The sequence below is a fragment of the Lynx rufus genome, unplaced genomic scaffold, assembly GCF_022079265.1.
Source record: "Lynx rufus isolate CCGP_SWC_20201006 ecotype Redwood Valley unplaced genomic scaffold, mLynRuf1.p SCAF_1, whole genome shotgun sequence".
Lineage (NCBI taxonomy): Eukaryota > Metazoa > Chordata > Mammalia > Carnivora > Felidae > Lynx > Lynx rufus.
The window spans coordinates 110,076,878-110,100,395 of NW_025814823.1; the positions used below are offsets into that span (position 1 = coordinate 110,076,878).

The 23,518-nt window shown below is 48.2% G+C and overlaps 1 protein-coding gene across 1 annotated transcript in view; it reads right to left on the minus strand.

Annotated features, from left to right (window-relative positions):
• Positions 1-23,518, minus strand: part of FSTL4 (follistatin like 4) — a 139,947-nt gene that overhangs the window by 21,593 nt on the left and 94,836 nt on the right. The window contains exons 7-10 of the mRNA XM_047076071.1: positions 20,715-20,835; positions 6,002-6,163; positions 5,457-5,591; positions 502-620 (exon numbers count right to left, since the gene is read on the minus strand). Coding sequence (XP_046932027.1) covers positions 502-620; positions 5,457-5,591; positions 6,002-6,163; positions 20,715-20,835 — 537 coding nt within the window. The remainder of the gene's footprint in view (positions 1-501; positions 621-5,456; positions 5,592-6,001; positions 6,164-20,714; positions 20,836-23,518) is intronic.

Here is a 23,518-nt window from a genome sequence, read left to right on the forward strand (position 1 = left end):
TGCGATTCCCCAGATGTGACCTAACATTTTATGCCTCTATGTGCCGCATGCATGACATTTCCTTTAGAAATCACCAGTTCCTGCTTGTTCTTCAAACCTGAGCCCAGGTATCACCTGCTCAGCAGGCTTCTCTAACTTTGCCCTCCCCAGGTCAGGAGAGGCCTCGCTCAAGGTTCCAGTGCACCTGGTACATCTTTCCAGCAGCACCTGTTTGGCTGGCTGTTCACACCACTGTGTCCATCCTTTCCCTTTGAACTTGGGACCAGAAACCCATTTGTACGGCCTGGGCATCACCTCAGGCTCTGTGCACAGAAGGTGCTGCCTGACGAAGGAGACCTTAAACCCTCCGCCACGTGTTCCTTCCCGAGCCCTGGAACACGTGTAGAGCCACACCACATCTAGCAAATGGAATTTCAGAAATCAAGGGGCACACTGGTCAAAGACTAGTGTTCAGCATTTGTTTGTGTATGACCTGGAAGTGCCCCCGGCACAGAAACTTACGTAGCTCATGAAGATCTTCTCAGTGGGTTTGAGGTGCCTCTGGATCTCACAGTCCGCGGGGTGCAGGATGATAATGCCATCGTCAGAGAAGACATAGAACATGTTTCCCACACTGAGGCCTGGGAGGAGCAAACACAGCCATGGTTATGCTACCCCACAGCAACTAGCCCCTTGACAGGGTCACATGCCACATTATGCACACATGAAACCTGCGGTTTGGGTGCCTGTGGTAAAGGCATGAAATGCACGTCCTGGGCAAGGTGATGTAAGATAAGCAAATGGTGTGTGGGGAGCAAGGAGAGAAAGTGCCAGAGGGCTTAAAATCACTACAGCCTATCAAGGGCTCTGCAGGCCCCAGGCTGTCCTTCCGGACACACACCTCTGCCCTAGGGCACCGAGGGTTGGCCACCAGCACAAATTTTCCAATAAATGACAGCTCTGGCTTTGACATGCATTTGCCCTTTCCTTCTGAAAGTCAGAGTGTTCCTTGTTTGCTTGTCATCCACTAGTCAAATCAGGATGGATCAGATCACGCCAGAAAAACAAAAGGCTCCTTATTTTTAAACACATTTACATAGAGCACCACTCCCGGAATGTGGGGTCCTGAGAGTGCTGTGGCTGGTACCCCCTTGTGCCAACTTAGTCCTGCCCTGCCTGTGCTAGAAAACCCCTCCTTCAAGACAGCTTGCTCCCACCTCTCCGCCCCCACCTCTGCCTTTTTTTTTTTTTTAATGTTAATTTTGAGAGAGAGAGACAGGGTGAATGGGAGAGGGACAGAGAGAGAGGGAGACACAGAATCCAAAGTAGGCTTCAGGGTCTGAGCTGTCAGTACAGAGCATGATACGGGGCTCGAACCCACGAGCTGTGAGATCATGAATTGAGCCCAAGTCAGACGCTCAACTGACTGAGCCACCCAGGCACTCCTGCCTTACTGGTTTTTTTGTGGCAGCCCCGTGTCGGGCAACAGAGCCTGCCTGGTTGCACCCACCTGCGTGCTCCCATCACCCCCCAGGGCTGTGGTCACTTGGGGAGAAACCCCCTCAGAGCAGCAGAGAAGGGGCCTTGGGAGGAGCTAGTTCAGTCCCCTTATTAAAGACAAAATACTTGAGGTCCAAGGAAGGCAAGGTGCTTGGTTGAGGTTACTTGCATTTATGCCAGAGCTGGGGTTGGACCCTGAGCCCCTGATCTGGGCTCTGTCCCCTCATTGTTCCTCTCCATAAAAGGTAAACAGGGCACAAAGATAGGTGAGGTTTGAATCCCCCTCCCTATCTCTTTCTCCCTTACTTCATTTCTCATGAAGGTAGAATATTAAACAGACTTTCACAAACGCTAAGAAAATTAAATCTATGAAAAACAGGCTTTTTCCTAGCATGCTGAGAAAACCAATGTACTGACTTAATTGAATATCTGGGTAAATTTTTTAGTGTTAGATAACAGTAAAACAGGGGCGCCTGGGTGGCTCAGTCAGTTGAGTGTCTGACTCCTGGTTTTGGCTCAGGTCGTGGTTTCATGGTTTGTGGGTTTGAGCCCCATGTCAGGTTCTGCACTGACAGTGTGTAGCCCGCTTGAAATTCTCTCTCTCTGTCTCTCTCTGCATCTCCCCTGCTCATGCACTCTCTCTCAACAATATAAACATTAAAAAAATTTTTTAAACAAGAAAGAAAACAATATAACAGGCAAATAGGAGCCGCCATTCCACTTGCTTCCAGTGGCTCTGTAGGCAGTTTTCTGGGCCTTGAGCTGCTGGTGACCAGGAAGCATCAGAGCCTGTGGTTCCCAGTGTGGACAGAGGTCCCTGACTCCATGGCACAGTCTTAACTGTGCTGAGAGGGGTTCTGGGCAGGAGGGCTCCTGCTACTGGGAGCAGCATTACCCCAGCCTCTCAGAAGCTAGTAGTGCCTGGAAGCACCCTGCACAGGTCCCAGTGGGGAGTCCTGGGGAGCTGGGAAGCCTGTCCCTGAGAGCCAGACCAAGTGGCCCCCATGAGCACCCCGTCTCTGCTCTCATGGCACCCCAGCTTTTGGCACATATTTGCTCTGTTCCCATTTATCTTGCCTCAGCAGGGCCTTCTCTTCTGGACATTCTCACCTGGCAAAATTCTCTTGGTCACACCTAGGGGTCAAAGTCCCTGCAAAAGCACAAACCCCGGAAACAGCCTCCTGGGGCCTCTTGGAAAATCGACAGCTCTCTGACGCAGCATCACACTGAAAGTTCAGTGGACTCCATGTGGGGTTTGCAGGTGTAGCCACGTGTGAGGCCAAGCACAGTGCCTTCCTCCCAGTAGGCAATGGAGTGTGGGACTCAACAAACACCTGACTTCCCAGAAGACCAGGCCTCATGACCCAGCCCCCTGAAAGGGTCTGTGTGAGTTTAGCTTGTACTACGGGGGCTTTCTTTGCTTTTGTGTGCCCTCATCATCCCACATCTTGTGGTGAGACTGGACAGTTCCCCGCAGCCTGTGACCTGTTTGGTTTTGTTTCTGTATGTCCGTCTCCAGCTCTGAACTGTCCAGCCTGGTTGTGCAGGTGGGATGGAATGGATTCAGCACTGCATTGTCTACTAGGAGGGCGGCACCTGCCAGCCCGAAGCCCGAAGGCAGCCGTGGGTCTTAAGTTGGCCTTGAGTGGGGGCCACTAATGGCTGCCTTGCACACTTCTTAGGGCCTCCTGCATGCTTTGCCGGTCTCCACTTTTGAAACTTGAGCCCCTTTGTATGAAGCCACCTTAGAAAAATACCACCTCTTAAAGACACACGATGAAAGCTCTCTGTGCATATCGCAGCCTACTAGCTAGGTTCAGGCAGCAGCAAGGGACAACTGTCCATGGTGAATGGCCTTCGCTACAACTTATTCTTCCAAGGAATCCTAAAGCCTATTGGCAGCAAGTCCTCATTTTCCAGGCCCTGCTTCTGATTTGCTCTCAAGACATACCGTGAGCTGCGGTGCCTGACGTTTGGGAAACCGTTCTGAGCATGGGTATGCATGCACACGCTAGAGTCTACCTAACACCATGTGATGTTCATGAGGGAAAAATGAGATGGTAAATATGCTGGTTTTGCAGGAGGGAGATTTAGCGTTTAGCCCTGAAATCACACGGTACGTTCTGTGGCTTCTCATACTCCTCCCCCATGCCCTGTCTGCTGAAGTGGAGAATAAGTTACCTCAAGGTGATCTGAACTCTGCTCTGGTGGACGGGCTGCATTGGGCTGAGGTCCACAAATGCAGATACACCCCAAGCTGTGACTCAGGCTCTATAGCCCAGCTCTGACACGGGCCTATTTTTTGAAGCACGTGAACTGTCAGTGTTAGACCATTTTCGATGTATAAAAACGACAATATTTTTATGGTCCGATCTGTTACCTGAAGATGGTTTCATCAATATAAAATTAAAAAGTCTGTTCATTGGGTGTTGTATGGAAACCAATTTGACAATAAACTTCATATACTGAAAAAAAAAAGTCTATTCATGTCAAAACTATGCATGTAAACATACATTGACAGAAATCGTGGTGGGTTTTTTCTTTGCCATTGCCTCAAAGTGTGCATTAACCCCCAACACTGGTACTAGCTCCTGGAAAAAAGTTGAAGGCCCATTCTGACCAGGAGCCCCTGCCAAGTAGTCTGCTTCAGTGCGGAGTTTCAAATAGCTTTAGACGGCAACTCTCCACTTTTAAGTTCTAATGGACCGGGGTCCACTAAAGAGACTAGCAGGTTTTGAATCTGCTTCTCAGTGTGTGCCATTTGAGTTGACATTGACCTCCGCCCCTCCCAGCTAATCTGGCCTGTGGACTCGACTTGTGAGGACTGCTTGGTGTCTGGAAAAGCAGATGGTGGCTCGCAGAAAGATGGCCCATGATGGAAGGCTGAGCACAGGTGATCACAAGCACAACACAGAACAAGTAAGCTTGGTACCTTCCTCTCGCCACAGAATGTTTGCAACTACAGCATCAGAGAATAGGGAAGCAGGAACGTGATTGAGGGAAGGAAAAAAGAAGAAAGAAATGTCAGAGTCTTGACTGTAAGGGTTCCATTCACGGACATACTGCTACCTACTCTGCCACATAGAGAGTCTGCACCGCTCACTGCCCCAGCAACAGCACGCTGACAGGACTCTGAACCTGGACACACGTTTCCAGGTCTTGGGACTCTTGCAATTTCTACTCAATCTTTGAAATCAGGTCCCAGGATCACAGAAACGAACGGGATCCTCCACTTCTGTGGTTGACAGGAGTGAACAACATCTCTGCCAGAGCTCCTGGATTACTTCCAGAAGCCATGCTGATTTTCAACTAGGATTCTCACAGGAAGACCATCTGAAACACTTGTGATTATCTCGTTGGATGATGAAGACTCAGCTTGGAGTCTCTGAACAAGGGAAAGAGACTAAGTCTATCACCCATGTCTATGAAATCAACCTGCAGAGCCACTTGGTGGCAGTGGCTACAAGGGGGGTACGGGGGGCATGCTGGGTAGGCTCTATCCCTGGAGTATAAAGGTTATTTGTACATGTGTGCCCAGGCCAGTTCCTGGGCCATGGCGGAATGGCAGCACGTGATACAATTCATGAATTGGTATCTATGTAGTCTATCATGTATGGAGTCTGCACCACTGGCCGGTGGGTGGATAGTATGAAGAATTCTATTGGGGGAGGGGCAGAGGTTCCAGTCATACAGCAAGCGGGAGACAGAACTGGGACTAGGATATGCGAGCTTCTTTGTGGTCCTGGGCTCTGTCTGCTGTCCAGGGAGTTTCCCTCTCTGGGTTTTGTTTAGGTTGCCAGGGAAGGTCTGCTCACCTTTGGGCACCTCTGCTCCCAGCTTTAAGCACAGAAACATATGGGCTTCCCCCTGTCTTCAGGGGCTCATGTTGGTAGCTTTGGCTCTGGTCAGTTGGTACCCCTACACCAGACACCCCCCAACCAGCTCAGTGAGGAGCTTAAAGACGAGAGTGGACTCACGGGTCTTTCTAGCAGAGTCTTCGATGAAAAGTGAGGAGATATCCTCGTCCACACCCACTTCATTTTTGGCAATGCAGGTATACGCCCCCGTGTCTTCATACCGAACACTGCCGATGTGGAGTTCGCTCCCGTTGGCTGGAGGAAGGACAGTGCTCAATATGGCCTGCTCAGCTGGGTCCCCCCCACTCTCCGCGGTGCCCCCCTCCCGTCTCCCTTCTATTCAGTGTTGAGGTTAGAAACACAACCCCTCGGCAGGGCTGAGGGCAGCCAACATCTGTGATACACACCCAGGAAGGGCTGGAAGAGCTGAATAAATTGAAGGTGGCATGAGACCTGACTGGCAGTTTGTCATCATTGTGCTCAAAAAGCCCGCAAGACCTGCGTTGGCCCAGATAGCCGGAAAATTTGGGGAGACATTTGTTCGCTCTCAACATGTCTGGCTTATCTGACGTAGAAACAAATCATGCGTCTCATTTCCATTCCTGGGGAAAGTGTCAGCTGGAACTTGACGGGAATAGCACGGCGACACTGAGGGCAGTTCTTACCTAAAAGGGAGAGTTGTTTCGACATCTGGGTTGAGACGTCCATGCCGTTTTTCAGCCAAGTGATTCTGGGCATAGGAATGCCCTCTGCGTGGCACTTCAGACTGACTGCCACCCCGGGCTCCTGCGCCTGGGTCTCCGGGTACACACGGATGACTGGCGGGACTGTGGATCAAGTTGGTGCTGGTCAGAGAGAGCCCCCGCCTGGCCTCAGGCCTGTGCTCTGGCCCCGAGACCTGCTCCAGAGGGGTGAACCGACAGGCAAGTCTGGAGTTGTCTTTGTAACCTGCTTACAATCACCCTGTTCAGCAACGCAAGCCCTAGAAGAAAGGGCTATAAAATGGATTGTAAGCAATAAACATGTCAGCCTTTGTACCCCGTAATTCATGGCTTTCATCATTATTCTAAATATGATCAGAAAGACATCCAACTATTTAATGCTATTCAGCCGCTACATGTAAAGAGCAACAGCCGCTGCAAATTTATTTCTAAATGAATAAAATTCAGATATATTATTTCTGTTATGGGAAAGCCATTGGACAGGGGCTTAATTTTTTTGCAGGAAGAGCTTTGCAAAGCACTTCTGGTCACTGACTGGCAGGGCTGCTAATTACATTACCACTCCGGGGAAGTCCATTGATCATTCCACTGGATCACTCTTTTTTTTTTTTTTTTTTTTTTTAATTTTTTTTTTCAACGTTTTTATTTATTTTTGGGACAGAGAGAGACAGAGCATGAACGGGGGAGGGGCAGAGAGAGAGGGAGACACAGAATCGGAAACAGGCTCCAGGCTCTGAGCCATCAGCCCAGAGCCTGACGCGGGGCTCGAACTCACGGACCGCGAGATCGTGACCTGGCTGAAGTCGGACGCTTAACCGACTGCACCACCCAGGCACCCCTCCACTGGATCACTCTTATTTCTCCACTTCTTACCCCCTGCACTGTGGATGGAAGGCAAGTGTGGCCTGCATAGCTCAGCCCTGGGCCCTGGCAGTCAAGTTCGGGGCCAAGGATGTGACTGTCCCACTCATGAGAAAAATGTGGGTGGGCAAGGTGTCAGCGCCCTCCACAGCTTGCTAGCCTTTCTTACTTGAGACGTCTGTGGGAGAGGCGCCTGGAGGAAATGAAGACTGGAGGATCCTCCCTCCTACCCGTAGCTTTGGGCCCAGGAAATGAAATAATTATCATTTTCAGTGGACTCGAGGGCTCTTACTTATCCATATACTTTACATACTTCCAAAACGGGTCTGTGAGAGTGTATGTAAAGGCACCTGGATATTAAATTCAATACACACCTTGTGGAAAGGTGGAAGATGGATTCTTCCTGAAGCACGCCACTACATTTTCCCAGAAGTATTGTCTGAGAAAAGAAAGCATCTCAGTACTTTAGGACAGAGATTTTTCTTGGGACCAGAGGTAGAACAAGTTGATGCTTATGGAGAAGGAGGCTGCTGGTGACCCCAGAATGTGAGCAAGGTGTCCAGTGACCTGTGCTTGGCTGGGCTGAGGACAAAGGAAAGTCTCCATTGCCCCATGAGACATGGACTATGCAATTCCCTCTCAAAACTCTTTGGGAGGCTATTAATAATCTCATTAACTCAGTCTGAGTTTCACGTCTTTTCTCTGGTTCACCTGTGGGGCAAAGCTGGGGGGCTGAGGAGAAAGCCAAATGGACAACCAGCAAAGGGCATGAATCCAGCTTCAGAATATCCCAGAGCTGTTTTCATAACAAGAGCTCAGAGGCACCCTGTGACAACCACATAGAGACTTAACAACAATACAATCTGAGTCATTTCCCAGTTTCTCTTTGTTGGAGGTTCTGGGGGAGAGCTCCAGGATGTGCAGATCAGGCTACTGGGCTGGAGGAGGTAAATGGGGCTCTAGCAAAGGCCTATCTGGAGGGCTGCTTACAGCATGAACGTGCATCTCCCTTCTCTCTCTCTTGTTCAATGAGGAAAGAAACAGTAATTTATCTAGACAATTTCCTTATGCTGTGAATTTGGTAGAGGGAGGAACAGTGTTCAAGTTGGATATATCATAGAGTTTTGGTCAGGAGGGTGTAATTCAAGAGCTTAGAGATAGAACTGGGGGGCTTAGGAGCACTAGACTGGTGGGGAGTTGGAGAAGGTGAGAGAACACCCAGAGTACTACAATGTGTGTGGCCATGACCTGGGAGTTAATAAACTTGGGCTCTTGCTAGATCACCATTTATTTATACAAGCCTGCCTAACAGACATAAAGTAAATTTAAAGAAGGTGAGAGAAGAATCAATAGAGAAAGAAGCAGAAATGACTGAATCAATTAGTCAAAAAAGAATAGAACTGATAAATAAATCTAAGACTTGGATGTCTATAAAAATCAGTAAGCCAAATTTCTGGCAAGTTAGATCAGTGAAAAAAATAGAGAAAGAACACAGAGAATTAAAAAGTATGAAAATATAGGGGCGCCTGGGTGGCTCAGTCAGTTAAGCATCTTACTTCAGCTCAGGTCATGATCTCACTGTGAGTTCAAGCTCCGTGTTGGGCTTGACAGTTCAGAGCCTGGAACCTGCTTCAGATTCTGTGTCTCTGTCTCTGTCTCTCTCTCTCTCTGCCCCCTTGCCCAGTTGTGCTTGCTCTCTCTCTCTAAAATAAACATTAAAAAATAAAAATAAAAAATATGAAAATACTGTAATCAATTATAGGTAATAAATACGAAAAGCTCAATGAAATGGATCACTTAAAAGGAAGCCTTAATGATAAAAACTCTCAACAAAGTGGGTATACAAAGAATGCACCACAATGTAATAAAGGGTGTATATGACAAGCCCACAGCTAGCATCAGACTCAATGGTGACAAGCTGAGAGCTTTTCCTGTAAGATCAGGAACAAGACAAGTATGTCCACTCTCGCCACTTTTACGCAACATGGTACTGGAAGTTCTAGCCATGGCAGTTAGGCAAGAAAAATAAAATGCAGCCAAATTGGAAAGGAAGAAGAAAAGTGTCACTATCTGCAGATGCCATGACACTAAATATGGAAAATCCTAAAGACTCTACAAAAAAACCTGCCAGAACTAATAAATGAATTCAATAACACTGGAGGATACAAAATCAACAAAAAGAAATTGGTTGTATTTCTATACACTAATAACAAGCTATCATAAAGAGAAATTTAGAAAACAATCCCAGAGTGCCTGGGTGGCTCAGTCAGTTGAGTGCCCTACTCTTGATTTTGGCTCAGGCCATGATCTCATGGTTGTGAGATCAAGCCCCATGTTGGGCTCTGCGCTGACAGTACAGAGCCTGCTTGAGATTCTTTCTCTCCCTCTCTCTCTCTGCATCTCCCCCTGCTCACACTTTCTCTGTTTCTCAAAAGAAATGAACTTAAAAAAATAACAATCCCATTTGCTATTGTATCAAAAAGAATACAATATCTAAGAATAAACTCAACCAAGTAAAAGACTTGGTTTTTTTTTTTTTTAACATTTTTTAAATGTTTCTATTTATTTTTGAGACAGAGCATGAGCAGGGAGGGGCAGAGAGAGAGGGAGACACAGAATCTGAAGTAGGCTCCAGGCTCCAAGCTGTCAGCACAGAGACCGACACGGGGCTCGAACTCATGGACTGTGAGATCATGACCTGAGCTGAAGTCAAACACTTAACTGACTGAGCCACCCAGGTGCCCCTCAAGTAAAAGACTTGTAGTCTGAAAACCATAAGACTTTGATGAAAGAAACTGAAGATGACATCAACAAATGCAAAGACATTCCATGCTCATGGATTGGAAGAATTTATCACTGTTAAAATGTCCATACTACCTAATCTACAGATTCAGTGCAATCCCCATCAAAATGACAAAGGCATTATTCACAAAATCATGAATAATAAGACCTGAGAGTCCTAAAATCGTATGGGATCACAAAAGACCCAAATAGACAAAGCAATGTTGAGAAAGAAGAAGAAAACTGAAGGTTTCACACTCCCTGATTTCAAACTATACTATAAAACTATAGTAATTAAAATAGTCTGCTACTGGCAAAGAAAGAAACAAAGAAAGGAAGGAAGGGAGAAAGGATGGAAGGAAGAAAGAAAGAAAAAAAGAAACACAGATCAAAGGAACAGTACAGAGAGCCCAGGAAAAAAACCCCATGTACATATGGTCACTACAGCTATGCCAAAGAAGGCAATAATATACAATGGGGAAAAGACAGAATCTTCAATAAATAGTGTTGGGAAAACTGGACAACTACATACCAAAGAACCAAATTGGGCCACTATCTTACACCATATACAAAAATAAATCCACAATGTATTACACACTTGAATGTAAGACCTGAAACCCAAAACCTCCTAGTAGAAAACATAGGTGGTCAAGCTCTCTGACATCAATATTAGCAATCATTTTTGGACCAGTCTCTTCAGGCAAGGGCAAAAGTTAAAATAAACAAATGGGATTATATCCAACTAAAAAGCTTTTGCACAACAAAGGAAACCATCAATAAATTAATAGGCAACCTACAGAATGGGAGAAGATATCTGCAAATCCCACATCCGATAAGGAGTTAGTATTCAAAATATATAAAGCACCTATACAACTCAATATAAAAAAATCCACAAACAACCCAATTAAAAATTGGGCAGAGGACTTGATTAGACATTTTTACGAAGAAGACATCCAGATGGCCGACAGGCATATGAAAAGATGCTCATCATCACTCATCATCAGGGAAGTGCAAATCAAAACCGCAATGAGCTAACACCTCATACCTGTCAGAATGGCTAAGCTCAAAAACTCAATAAACAACAAGTGTTGGTGAGGATGTGGAGAAACAACAACCCCCTGTACACTGTTGGTAGGAATATAAATTCAGGCAGCCACTATGGAAAATAGAATGGAGGTTCGTCAAAAAGTTACAAGTTACCATACGATTCAGCAATTTCACTTCTGGGTATTTATCTGAACAGAACAAACACACCAATGTGAGGAGATACATGCACACTGATGTTCACTGCAGCATTATTTACAATAGCCAAGATAGGGAAGCAACATAAGTGTCCATCAGTAGAGGAATGGATAAAGCAGATGAGGCATATATACAATACAACATTACTCGGCCCTAAAAAAGAATAAAATATTACCATCTGTGACATCAATGAAGGACCTGAAGGGTGTTCTGCTAAGTAAAAGGAGAGAGTGAAATCTGACAGAGAAAGACACATACCATATGATTTCACTTATACCTAGAATTTAAGAAACAAAACATACCAACAAACAAATCAGAAACAGATTCACAGATACAGGAAAAACTGCTGGTTACCAGAGCAGAGACAGGTTGGGGAGTAGGCAAAATCGGTGAAGGGGATGAAGAGGTACAAACTTCCAGTTATAAAATAAGTCGAGGGATGTAAGAGACAGCATAGGGAATACAGTCAATAATATCGTAACCACCATTCCTGGTTATTAAGTAGATTTATCATGGGGATCATTTCATAACATACCAAAATATTGAATTCCTATGATGTACTAGTGAAACTAATAGGCTATTGTATGTCAATTATACTTCAAGAAAGAAAAAGAATCTTAAAAGTACCAACACGAATTAGTCAAGAAGAGATTATTTAAAAAACTTTCAAGTGCTACTTTTCACTTATTCTAGATGAATTGGCCCTGGAGATCTTCTGCATAGCAAATGGCCTACAAGTCAACAATATTGTACTGTATATTTAAAAATCCATTGAGAGGATAGATCTCAAGTTACACATTTTTACCAGAAACAAAAAACTAAAAAACAAAAACAAAGGGACACAAGGAAACTTTTGGAGGTGATGGCTATGTGTATTACCGGGATCGTGGTGACAGTACCGTGGGTACACACGTATGTGCAAGCTCATCCAACTGTATACATTCAGTACGTGTAGTTTTTTTGTATATCAATTATACATCAGTAATGTGGTTGGAAAAAAGTGCTACTAACCCAAAGTCACCCTGACTAGTTTCATAGGAAGGTTCTTTAGTATGTTGAAGGAATGGATCATTCCTATAGCCTATGACAGAGAGGATGTTGCAAATTAGGTCATGAAGCTAATATAACCTGGACACTAAAACCTGCCAAAGAGCACAAAAAGGATGACTACAGACCTAACTCACTTAGGACTAGATGAACCAAAATCCCAAGGGATGTATTAGCAAATCAAGTCTAGCATGGTAATAAAAGCGCATACCATGACCAAGTATAATATGTTTCAGTGGCTAACTATCAGGAAATCTATAATTAATCACCTCCAAAATCACAGGCAGTCAAAATTTGATTCTCTTGCTAGGCACTGAAAGGGCTTTTGAAAAAAATGCAAAATCAATTTCTTGGAGGAAAAAAACCTCAATAAAATAGGAACAGAATCATACTCGCTTCCTACAATGAGGAATATCTCTATAAAAAGAAGAAACAGCACCATTCTTTTCAGATTGGTGAAATATTAAGTTGGAAAAAAAAGAAAAAATGAAAAGGCAGGAAGGCAATATCAGACTCACCATTATAGCAGGTGTGACAGTCAATTGAAGGCAAGAAATGAGAAGCACAAATATTAAAAGGATGGAGAAAAAAATGTATTTTACCTGGATATGCTCCCGATGATGAACCCAAAAGTAGTAAGGTTTAATAAGTGAATGCAATACGGGGGCCAGTACCAAAACATACACAACTAATAGCTTACTTACTGACAGCAACCAGAAAGAAAATACGGTGGACCTAAGTGAAAAAAAAATGGTAAAATCTCACTGAGGACATAAAAAAAAGACTTGAGTAATTGTAGAGAGACTTTCTGGGATAGGAAGATGTACTGGGGTTAAGAAAGGAGATACCCCAAATTAAACCATACCTTTAATCTAATTGCAATTCAAATCAGTTGGTGAGGTCTTGACAAAAGAATTCTAAAACTTACCCAGAAGAAAAAATGTGCAAGAACAGCTGAGTAAATTTTGAAAAACAACAGCGATGACGGGCACTTTTTCACACCAGATATTACCAAGTAGGACAAGAGCAAACGTTGCAAGGGGGGGGGGCAGGGAGGGGGTGGGGAGGGGCAGGGGACTGCTGAGGGAATCCCCACCTCTGGGTCAGGCACCACATTAATGGTTTGGATTGGTTTTACAAAGCTCGGTCCATTTATTATACGCAGCCAACATTTATTAAATACCACGCGGTGGCCGGCATTAGGACAGAAGAATGAATGAAGATGGGACTGGTCCATATCCCCACGGAGCCTTCTGTCCCGGGGAAGGTGATTAAACAATGAACTCCAAATGTGATAAGCATTACAGGGTGGTGGGGGCTGGGGGAGCTTTTGGGGCACAGGGACAGGGGTCTGGGAAAACTTAAAGAACCCAGTAGGAGCCACTCTCCACCTCACAAAGGAAATACTGACCTTCCATACACCCATGGTGCCCATCCCTCAATTGATGGGAAGTTTGTCTATTGATCTGGTAAATCTAAACCGGTGGTGTGTGGACTGGCTTCTTCAGATAGATGGCCAGTGGTCAGTACCAGCCTTGAAGACAGTCCTTGGCCTCAGCCCTGACCTTTGATACCATCTGTGGACCCATGAAGTTCTGAAACTGAAGCGTGCATCTGCATCCCCTGGGGGCCTTGTTAAAACTACACCGGGACCACCGCGCAGGGTCTGGTCTCGGAGGTCTGGGATGGGGCTGGAGGATTTGCTTCTACCTATCAGGTTCCAGGTGAGATTCTGAGTCAGTTCTGACTTGGAAAACGACAATTCAGGGCTAACTGTCAACTGAAATGCATGGCAACATTCTAGAACAAAGTGAAACGTGACTGAAAGTCAAGGGTGTGGAATGAGTCATTCACTTAAAAATACATGACTGTCTACTGGGCAAAGACACCTGCACTGGCAGCGGTTGAAATACTGCTCAGATGTTCTCATGGTGAGAGGCGCCCCCTGCTGGCCATGGGTCTCTGTGAGCCACAATCATCCTGGGGCTAAGACCACGCCTCCTGTGGCCTCCAACCTCTCAGAACTCTGCATGTTCCATCTTCCAAGGCCCACCCTTCCCAGTCTGGCCCCAACTATGCAAATAGAGGTGGTTAGGACACTCTTCATCCTGCCCCTTATTCAGGAGCATGTCAGTATTCACAAGAAGTCTGGGCTTCTGGGGCATCCCTCATCCCCAAAACTTTCGGTTGTATCTTCTGGAACTCATGTTCAGCCATCAGCAAAATGTCCTATATCCTCAAACTCTTGTATGAACGTTCTTTCACCTTCTCGCTCAAATGGAAACCTGGCGACATGGCTTCTCCTGCAGCCTCTTAAGGGGACTTGGCTCTCTCTCTCACCTCTTCCTCCTCTGAAGTGGGCTGGTCCGTGGGGTAGGCATACCCCTTGGTTCTCAGCACCACTGCCAGCCTTCTTCTTCCTTCGTCCCATTCTGAGTCTTACGTCCCCAGACAGCATGCCTCCTCACCTGCTGCAGGACACATTGCTCCAGCACATCCCTCCTACTCCTGCAGCCTTCTCCCCCTTTCTAATGATTCTTCTCATCAGCCCATGAGAAGCATTTAATTTCCACCTTGGGAAAACAAACCCCAAACCTCTTTCCCCCACCTTCACTCCCCGATACTGTCCAATTTTTCTCCTTGGAAGCACCCTGCAGAGATGTCCATATTTGGGGGCTCTAATTTCTCTCCTCCACGGCCTCTTGAGCCAGTCCCATCAGATTTTCCCCACCACGCCACAGAAACAGCTCTTCTCCAACGGCCCCCACATGCCAACCCTGCCCCCAGTGTCCAGTTCTGTCCTCATCTGTACTATTTGGCACAGCTGACTGCACCTCCTTGGTCCCGGATGTCCCTTCACCTTCAAGCTCAGAAACCCAACCGGGTGCACAACACCTTAGCATTTATCGTGTCTGCATGAGCTCCTGAACTTTCTTCCCCAAACCTGCTCCTCCAACCTCCTCTTGTCTCAGAAAATGGGCACTCCACCCTGCGGCTGCTCAGACCAAGATCCTGTTGAGGGACTGGTGACTTTCCCAGCAAGTTGACAGAGATGTCAGAGATGTCAGAGATGTCAATTTTTCAGTAAGGCTTTCACTTGCCATCCCCTCTCCCATTTCTACCTTTCATCTGACTTTCCTTATCCTATATGTTTTTCCATTCTCCTCCTGAGTATTTAACACCCTCTGACTTGCCCCAAGAGGACAGAGACTTTGGCCTGCTCACTGCTGGGTTTCCAACCCATGGCCTGTGAATGGCCTGCAGGAGACTTGTACGTATCTGTGGGATACAGATTATGCTGACACCTGGAGGATCACGAGGGGCTGGCAGCAAAGGAGGGGGAAGCATTGTCAGCCAAGGGAACAATCAGTGCAAATTCATGGGCTGTAGCAGTTGGGGCGGGGTGGGGGCCAAGAGGTAAGGACAGTGGGTGGCAGGACCCAGGTCACCATGAACACAGACTGCAGGCTCTCGGGGCCAGGAAGCTGCTGGCTCAGGCCTCCCCTCCTTTGTCCTGCTGGACTGGCGTGGAGGAGACAACAGCAGGACAGCTAGGGACCCTGTGCACAGTCCTAGGCCCCTTGGGTCTTCCTCGCTCACTGCCTTGCACAAGCTCCGCTGAGAAGCCCATCGTGCCCTGACCTGACCACTTGCTAACTGGAAACCTGACAGGACAATGTTTAAGAAAAAAAAAAAAAAAAATCATCTCATCAGTGGGGTGGGAGCTTACTCACTGCCCTCAGAACCAAACTGCCCTCCTTGTGTGTGGTGACACAGCCATCAATCCTACAGCTGGTGTGGAACAGGCCCAGGCTCTGGATGAAGCCCCTGATCACCTTGGGCAGAACATGCAATCCTACTAGAGCCAGGGCTCTGGACCCAGCCTCCTGCCAGGATAGGAGAGCCCGAGAAGCTGACTGGGCATGGAGGCGTCAAAGACCCTGGTGGCCCTGGCCCCCACTTGGATGGGGCCCTGTCAGAAGAAGTCCTGCATTTTCATTGTGAGAGACTGAGCGGGTGGTGGGGACACACAAATTCCTGCCGGCAACAAAGACCCACCTGTTTTCCATTGGCCCTCATCGCCCCCTCTTCTTTGTATTAATTCACACACCAAAAAATCATTTGAAATTAATATATTCTGGGTAAACACATTCACTTTCTTTTAAATTTGCAAAACCCTCCAGTGAAAACATTTGAATATGTAACACAAAGGCCCGTTTTCTTTGGGAAGCATGGATCATTTCCAAGGTGAAAGGCAGCATAAACATGTCCTAAGTAAGAGGCACATTCACAAAAGTACCAAGCTGGAGTAATAAACAGATTTGGGAGATTATTATTGTGTTTTGAGAAAGAATCCTTACTTGTCTGAACCGTGGGGGAGTTCGAGTGTGTTTTTATTTTAATGGATTAATCATTTATGTCTGAAGGTCTCCCTCCTTCCTATGAAGGCAATGCACGAGGTTTGCATGAAGTTATAAATCATGTCAGTGTTTGGGCCTCATCTCTGGGAGGCCTGGCCTATGGGGAAGTCATACTAATAATTTGAGAGAGGCCAACCAGGTCAAGGCAGAGCTGTGGATGGAGAAGCCCCAGAAGGTGGTGGCCCAGCCTGTATATGGGGTCCTACCCCTGCCATCAGGGAGTGGGGCAGCTCCAGAAAGAAGTATTTTATCCCTGGTTTGGCAAGTTTCTCTGGGCCTTGATTTTCCCCTCTGTATAATGGATTGGAGGCTCTCTGAGGGGCCATCAGCTCAGACCATCTGTGTCCACAAACTGTAGTGAAATATGGCTGAGACAACCCCTAAATCTCTCCCATATCTGTGCCACCCTGGACCATAAACAGGCATTTTCTGAGCATTTTAGATATAGCAGATCTCATCAGGCTGTTAAGGCAAGAGGTACTACTGTTATTCCCATTTTACAAGTATGTTCACTTGCCTTCTTTGTATGCCAAAAGCACTTGAACCCAGGTCTCTGTGGCTCAGAGTTCAGCTCTTGACTCTGTGACAGAGTTGTCGCCCGATGGGAGCTGCACCGTGCCTAGGGTGGAAAGCCCTACCCAGCTCCTGCCCCCTGGAGTGGGATCTCTGTGCCTTTGCCCACCAGCCACACGCGAACTCCCCAGCACCTCTGCCCATTGGCTTGGAGTCTTCTGAACACTCAGAGAAGCAGTAAACTAGGCAGGGCCCTCTGTCCTCCCTTCTTCATCCCCCCAACCCCTTCCCTCTGGTTGAAGAGAAACTATCTGGAGGAATGGACACAGAACATCGCTCCCTGACTGTGTGTGCACACACAGCCTCCATTCAGTAAGCCACAGGCCAGCTTCCGGGCCAAGTGGGGACCGAACCAGACCTCCAGCAGCACTGCTGGGCAACAGCACTGAATCCTACCCAGGCAGCTCAGGATCTTCATGGTTTTCAGTCATGCTTGGGATGAATGACAAAAGGGAACCAATCCCAGGGATGAATTTCCTCCTGCCTTCTCTCCCGCTTCCTCAGGAGACTCCTGAGCAAGGCAGCATTCCTGCTGTCGTGAGCACCAAGGGTGCCTCCTCAGCTTCCCAGGGGCTCCGCCAGGAAGCCTCTGGCACCACGCTGCAGCCTGCAAAGCTCTCTGCCTCCGCTGCCACTGTGAGCCTTGCATGGCACCCCAGCCTTCCTGGGACCTGAAGCGGCATCGGGAGTCTACACTGTGATGGGCCGAGCTGCAGCTGAGCTGGACAAGTAAGCCACATGGCTTGCCAACCTCAGTCCTGCTGAGGCCCGGCTGGCCCTACATTCCCTGCCATAGCTCCTTCATCACGTGCTCAGGCTGCCAGCTGTTTTTGGCCAGGCCTGAGCTCAGCACGAGGGGCAGAGGGACATGAGGCAGGGTGCCTGTCCCCTGTCCTCCACAGTGTGTGGCCCACACTTGCATCCACCATCTGGATTCTTTAATAGCAAGAACATGATGCCCTGGTAAGGAGGAGTAGGGTAAGGCAGGGCAGGGCAGGTGTTAAGAGTCTGGGCTTTGGAGTCAAGATGTGCTTTGCAGTTCCTAACTGCAGGGCTGGGATCCTGAGATCACCGAATCCCTCTGAGCTCCAGTCACCTCCTCTATGAAACGGGGATGGTGCACCACAGGTATTCAGCATTTGCTTTCCTGTGTCTTTCACACCATTCTATTTTCAACATCTTCCCGTCTTCCCAGACAAATACAACTCCCCCCCCCCCCCCCTCAGCCCGACACAGAGCTTAACTTCTCTAACACTCGGAAAACCTTGCTTATTTCCAGGTCAGCAGGTAGTGGACTTAGGTCTCTGGGAGGCAACTCCACCTACTTTAGCATGGTGCTTCCATAAGGGAGCTGGCTAGTGGACCCACACGTCACCCCCAAGTGCTGGGAGTCAGCCCAACCCAGGAACTTCATGGGCTCCTGCAGCTAGAGGCGCCCTCCCCCCCACGCCAGTGGCCTCACCTGGCTGTCATGGGGCCAAGCACAAAGGGCCAATTTAATGACAAAAAACCCCTGATCACCAAGTACGAGATCCCAGCATGCTCCTGACTACTGATCGTGTTTCCGCTGGAAGAGAAGCCTTAAATCTTTCCGCAGTTAGGAAATAGATCTCAAGTGGCCTCTTTTGGTTCTCAGCGGTTGGTTTTGCTTTACGTAGACTCCCCTGGGCCAAAAGCAGCCTCTTCGGTGGAGACTAGGTCATGGTAGGGCCGGTGGGTGTGGGTGGGATGTGTTCAGGGAGGGACTGAACAGCTGCATAGCCTACTTCCCACCTGGAGGGAGGGGCTCATTCTCTAGCTGGAGCCGAGGGATACCTCATGGTGCTTCTGGGTTTGGGCTTTGCTCTTGGATTCAGCACTGGGCGTGACTAACGGACTCACCCGCATCATGACCTCAGACTCACAAGTCTGGGGAGACGTGTGGCAGAAGGGCATGGACGTGCCAGTTAGCATATGAAGTCATCTAAGACCACACAGTCTCTTCCAGAGGCCTGGGGCAAGTACAGGCTCTCACCTGTGAGGCACTCAGTTTCCCTGGCAGGTGGCTCCCCTCCCCCTCCTCAGAGATTCTTTTTTAAGAAATCAAGGAGAAGAGGTTCAAGCTCTCTAAGCCCCTCGATCTTGTGAAGTGGGGTCAGGATATAAAAGGCTAATGAATACTGCTTCATTTGCCTTGTCCAGGTTTATCCGAGGACCCGAGGGACCTGGGGTGAGCCATGTCGAGTTGTTTCACAACCAAGCGGTCACCGACATTGTGCCACGCCGGGCACTCCTTGCCAGGTTTAGAGGGAAAAGCCCTCTTTGTGTTACAGAGCACGTGCTCTGCCCTTGGAGCAGCCCCTGGTGCCAGGGAGCCCCAGACACTACCTGCCGGCTACACTGGACAGTGGCCTCTGAACCTAGTCTGGGTTAACTCACCTAGTTGTAACTAGGAACCCCTGGGTTATTTCTGGAGAAATCCAGTGACTTCATTGTAGGCCTGGATTTAAGCCAGCAAGCACAGCTGCAAACCCCCAAAGAATTAAGTATGTCCCAGGGTAAGGGAAATACTAAGATATGGCCTAGGCATGTATGGCTATAAAAATCCTACAACATCCCGCAGGGTAAATGTAGACACCAGCTGAGCTCACCCCAGTTGTCCTTAAATGGCTTGTTACCCTGATTCCAGAGGTAAGTGAAATGGAGCCTCATTATGTAATCATTCTTAACACCTTGCTCACTTTATCTCAGAGCAGAAGCCCTGGCCACCAGCTGGCACAAAAGATCTAGGGCAGACTTGGAGTTTCCACACCGCCGTGATACTTGAACGCCCTGCTCAGTGGTCGAAGTGGAGCCCCGCTGGGCTTGGCTGGATGTATGTAACTTCTGTGGGGTGCTGACCACGGCACTGTGATGGCCTGCTTGTGTTGATGGCTGAAATGGCCAGGTTGGTGCATCCAGTGGTGTGACACAGAGGTCAAAGCATGGTCCTGGGTCTAGGAAGACACCCACCAGTGGTGTGGCTGCAGATAAGTGACCTTACCTAGAGATTCATCCATAACGTGGGTTAAAATACACTGACTGGCAAAGTCCACATGACATGTTAGCACAGGGCTTGGCCAGCCTAAGTGCTCAGAAAACACTGGCTATTTCAGTGGCTTGTGTTGTCATCGGGAGGGGCTTATTCTTCCCAGTTTCTAGGAGTCTTGGCAACACGGGGGGTCTGTGAGAAGCAATAAAAATGTCCCAAGCCTGCTCAGGTTCTTAGCTTGGTCCCAACTGAGGCTTGTTGAGCCTCTTAGGGAGGCATACGGGAAGCAGGCCCTGTTGTAAGAGGTAAGAACTCCCCACTTGACAGGTGATTCGGGTGAACACCACCTGGGATAGGAATGTTGTGTTGTAGACAGTGTCAGCTACTCAGTGGGTCCAAGAGCACAGCAGCTGGCTGTCACTGAGGCACCGGTACATTCTATGGGGACCCCACTAGAGCCCCGGCTGCTGAGTGTGACTTGCCTGAGTAACTCACCCCCCTGCACTGGGATCATCTCATCAAAGAAGGCTTCGGGTGAAGCCATACGGAGAAAGTAGTCGGCAGACTGCCCTTTCTCCACTGCTGCCCTTTACTTACTACAGGGACGAGATACTTGGGGCTCAGACAATCTTTAAGATAGAGTACGGGACGGGGAGCAGTGCTGTGAGCAGCATTTCGGGAACGCTTTGAAGGGACGACATGCATGGAGCCATTTACTAACCATTCACCTGCAGGACGTGGGTCTGGAAGAGCTCCTCATGGCCGGAGGCGTGGCAGGTGTAGTTGCCCATGTGGATGGTGGTCACCTTGGTGATGTAGAGGGAGTCATCCTCTCCGAAGTCCTGCACAGGGCGAGGAAGACAAGGAGGTCGGCCTTTGCACTGAGTAGGCCGGGAAGGATAGACAGGTCTCCTACTTTTCCAAGAAAACAGAAACCCTGCTGTGGTAGAGCCCCTCCCTCAAGAATGTGGTGGAGGCCTCCTGAAAACAAAGGCAGGCAACGTGGCCCAATCAACATGACTCTGGAACTTGCGCTGTGTCCAATCAGACGATATGTCACCAAATATGGGAGACAAAGAAGTAGAAATTGCATAAAAGGCTACACCCCGCTGCACTTGAGACTCGGGTTTTTTTGGTACAAACCCCACTGAGCTCATACCGGCAGGACGAATCAAGTTGCTTCCTGGACAGACAAGCCTCGGCGTCCCGTCGCTCTGTGTGAGAATCCTGCTACACTGTAGCCGAGCTGCCTGCGAGGCTGTGACGGCCCGGGCAGCGGGGACCCCGTTGCTCTTCCGTGTTGCTTGCCTCGACCTGATATACTCACTTAACGCCTTATTCAGCCTGTGAGGCCAGGCTTGAATACCTTCCCCCCACACCCCCTCAATTTCTAATCACTGGGCTCGTTTGCCCCTCCTACTAATCCTGGGCCTGCTCAGCTGGTTTCCTGGGCTTCTCACCCACCTGCTGAGAAGCTCTGGCGGGCAGCCTTGTTTAGGGCTGGCAAGTATTTCTTACAAAACTCGACACCCCCAAAACAAATAATCCAATTAAAATGGGCAGAGGACACGAACAGACATTTCTCCAGAGAAGACATCCAGATGGCCAACAGGCACATGAAAAGATGCTCAGCATCACTTATCAGGGAAATGTGAATCAAAACTACAATGAGGCATCATCTCACACCCGTGAGGAGAGCCAAAATCAACAACCTAAAAAACAACAGGTGCTGCTGAGGGTGTGGAAGAAAAGGGGCCCTCTTGCACTGCCGATGGGAATGCAACGTGGTACGGCCACGGTGGGCAGTAGCATGGAGGTTCCTCAAAAAGTTGAAAGTACAAGTAGTTTATGATCCAGCAATCGCACGGTGAGGTATTCAGCCAAAGAATACAAAAAGACCGATTCAAAGGGATACACGCACCCTGATATTTAGACCAGCATTATTTACAACAGCCAAGATAGGGAAACAGCTCCAGTGTTCATCACCTGATGAGTGGATAAAGCAGATGTGGTACACGTCTCCAGTGGGATATTATTCAGTCATAAAGAATGAAATCTTGTCATTAGCAAAACTATGGGTAGAGCTAGAGACTATATATACTAAGTGAAACAAGTCAGCGAGAGACAAATACCATATGCTTTCCCTCATATGGGGAATTTAAGAAACAAAATGAACAAGCAAAGGGAAAAAATAAGAGAGAGAGGCAAACCAACAGACTCTTAACCATAGAGAACAAACGGCTGGTTACCAGAGGGGAGGTGGGCGGGGGATGGGTGAAATAGGTGATGGGGGTTAAGGAGGGCACTTGTGATGAGCACCGCGTGATGTATGGAAGCGTTGAATCGCTCTACTATACACCTGAAAGTAATATTACACTGTGCGTTAACTGGAATTAAAAAAAAAACGAGAAAGTTTTTCTTAAAGGGACGGACAGCAACTCTTTTAGGCCTTGTAGGCCATGCTCAACTCTGCCTTGTAGCACAAAGATAATCATGACAGTACATACATTAATGAGCACCACTCAGCTCCAGTGAAATTTCATTTAAAAAAGTAGGCGGGAGGACAGATTTGGCTTGCAGGGAGACTTGGCCTACCCCTGGTTCAAATCCACCTTCCCCAAAGACTTCCAGGCAGCTTACAGAGACCTAGATAACCTGAGAAGGGGAATAGAACCCTGAGGAAAATGAGGGCAGACAAAAAACTAGGGAAGGGACATAAAAGAGAACCAGGAGGGGCTGATGCCAGGGGTTCAGTAAGAAAAAACTCAGTAAGCCCAGACTCTATGACCTCTGCAGCCACACAGCGTGGGATCTTCTAGGCCAGTGTAGAGGGGAGGATGGGCAGGAGGCGGCCTTGGCAGGTCGGAGTCTCTGAGGAGCATCCGATGGGCAAGGAGGACCTGCCCCAGGGCCTGTCGGGTCAGATGCACTCGCTCTTGCAGGACCAGGCACCGTGTGGGCCCTGGCCAGACACCAAATACAGACATGCCGGCGAGTGGTACTGAAGGGTGTTTCTGGGACACCCCTCATCAGGTCTGGACTTAGCTACTCCGCACCTTTGAGGGGTGGGGCTCAGAACTGACAGGACAGAGGAGGTCCTGGCTTACTGGCAAGAACATGGGGCTGTGCAGTGATCGAAGTCCGGCACCGGGGCTCAGGAGACTCGGATTTTAGTTGAATTCTGTCACTGACCAAATGTCCCCTCATCCCTCTGGGCTCTGGTTTCTCCACCTGCGTGTGCCCTGCCCACCTCCTGGGGTGTTGGGGAGATCTGGCAAGAGAACACACGTGAATACTTCTCCCAGTGTGAGAAGTGTGACGTACGTGGGTGTGTTACTTTTCTTCTTCTTCTTTTTTTTTTTTTAAAGTTTATTGATTTATTTTGAGAGAGAGAGTGAGCACACATGCGGGAGGGGCAGAGAGAGAGGGAGAGAGAGAATTCCACGCAGCCTCTGCACTGTCAGCACAGAGCCTGATGCGGGGCTCGAAATCACAAACTGTGAGATCAAGACCTGAACCGAAATC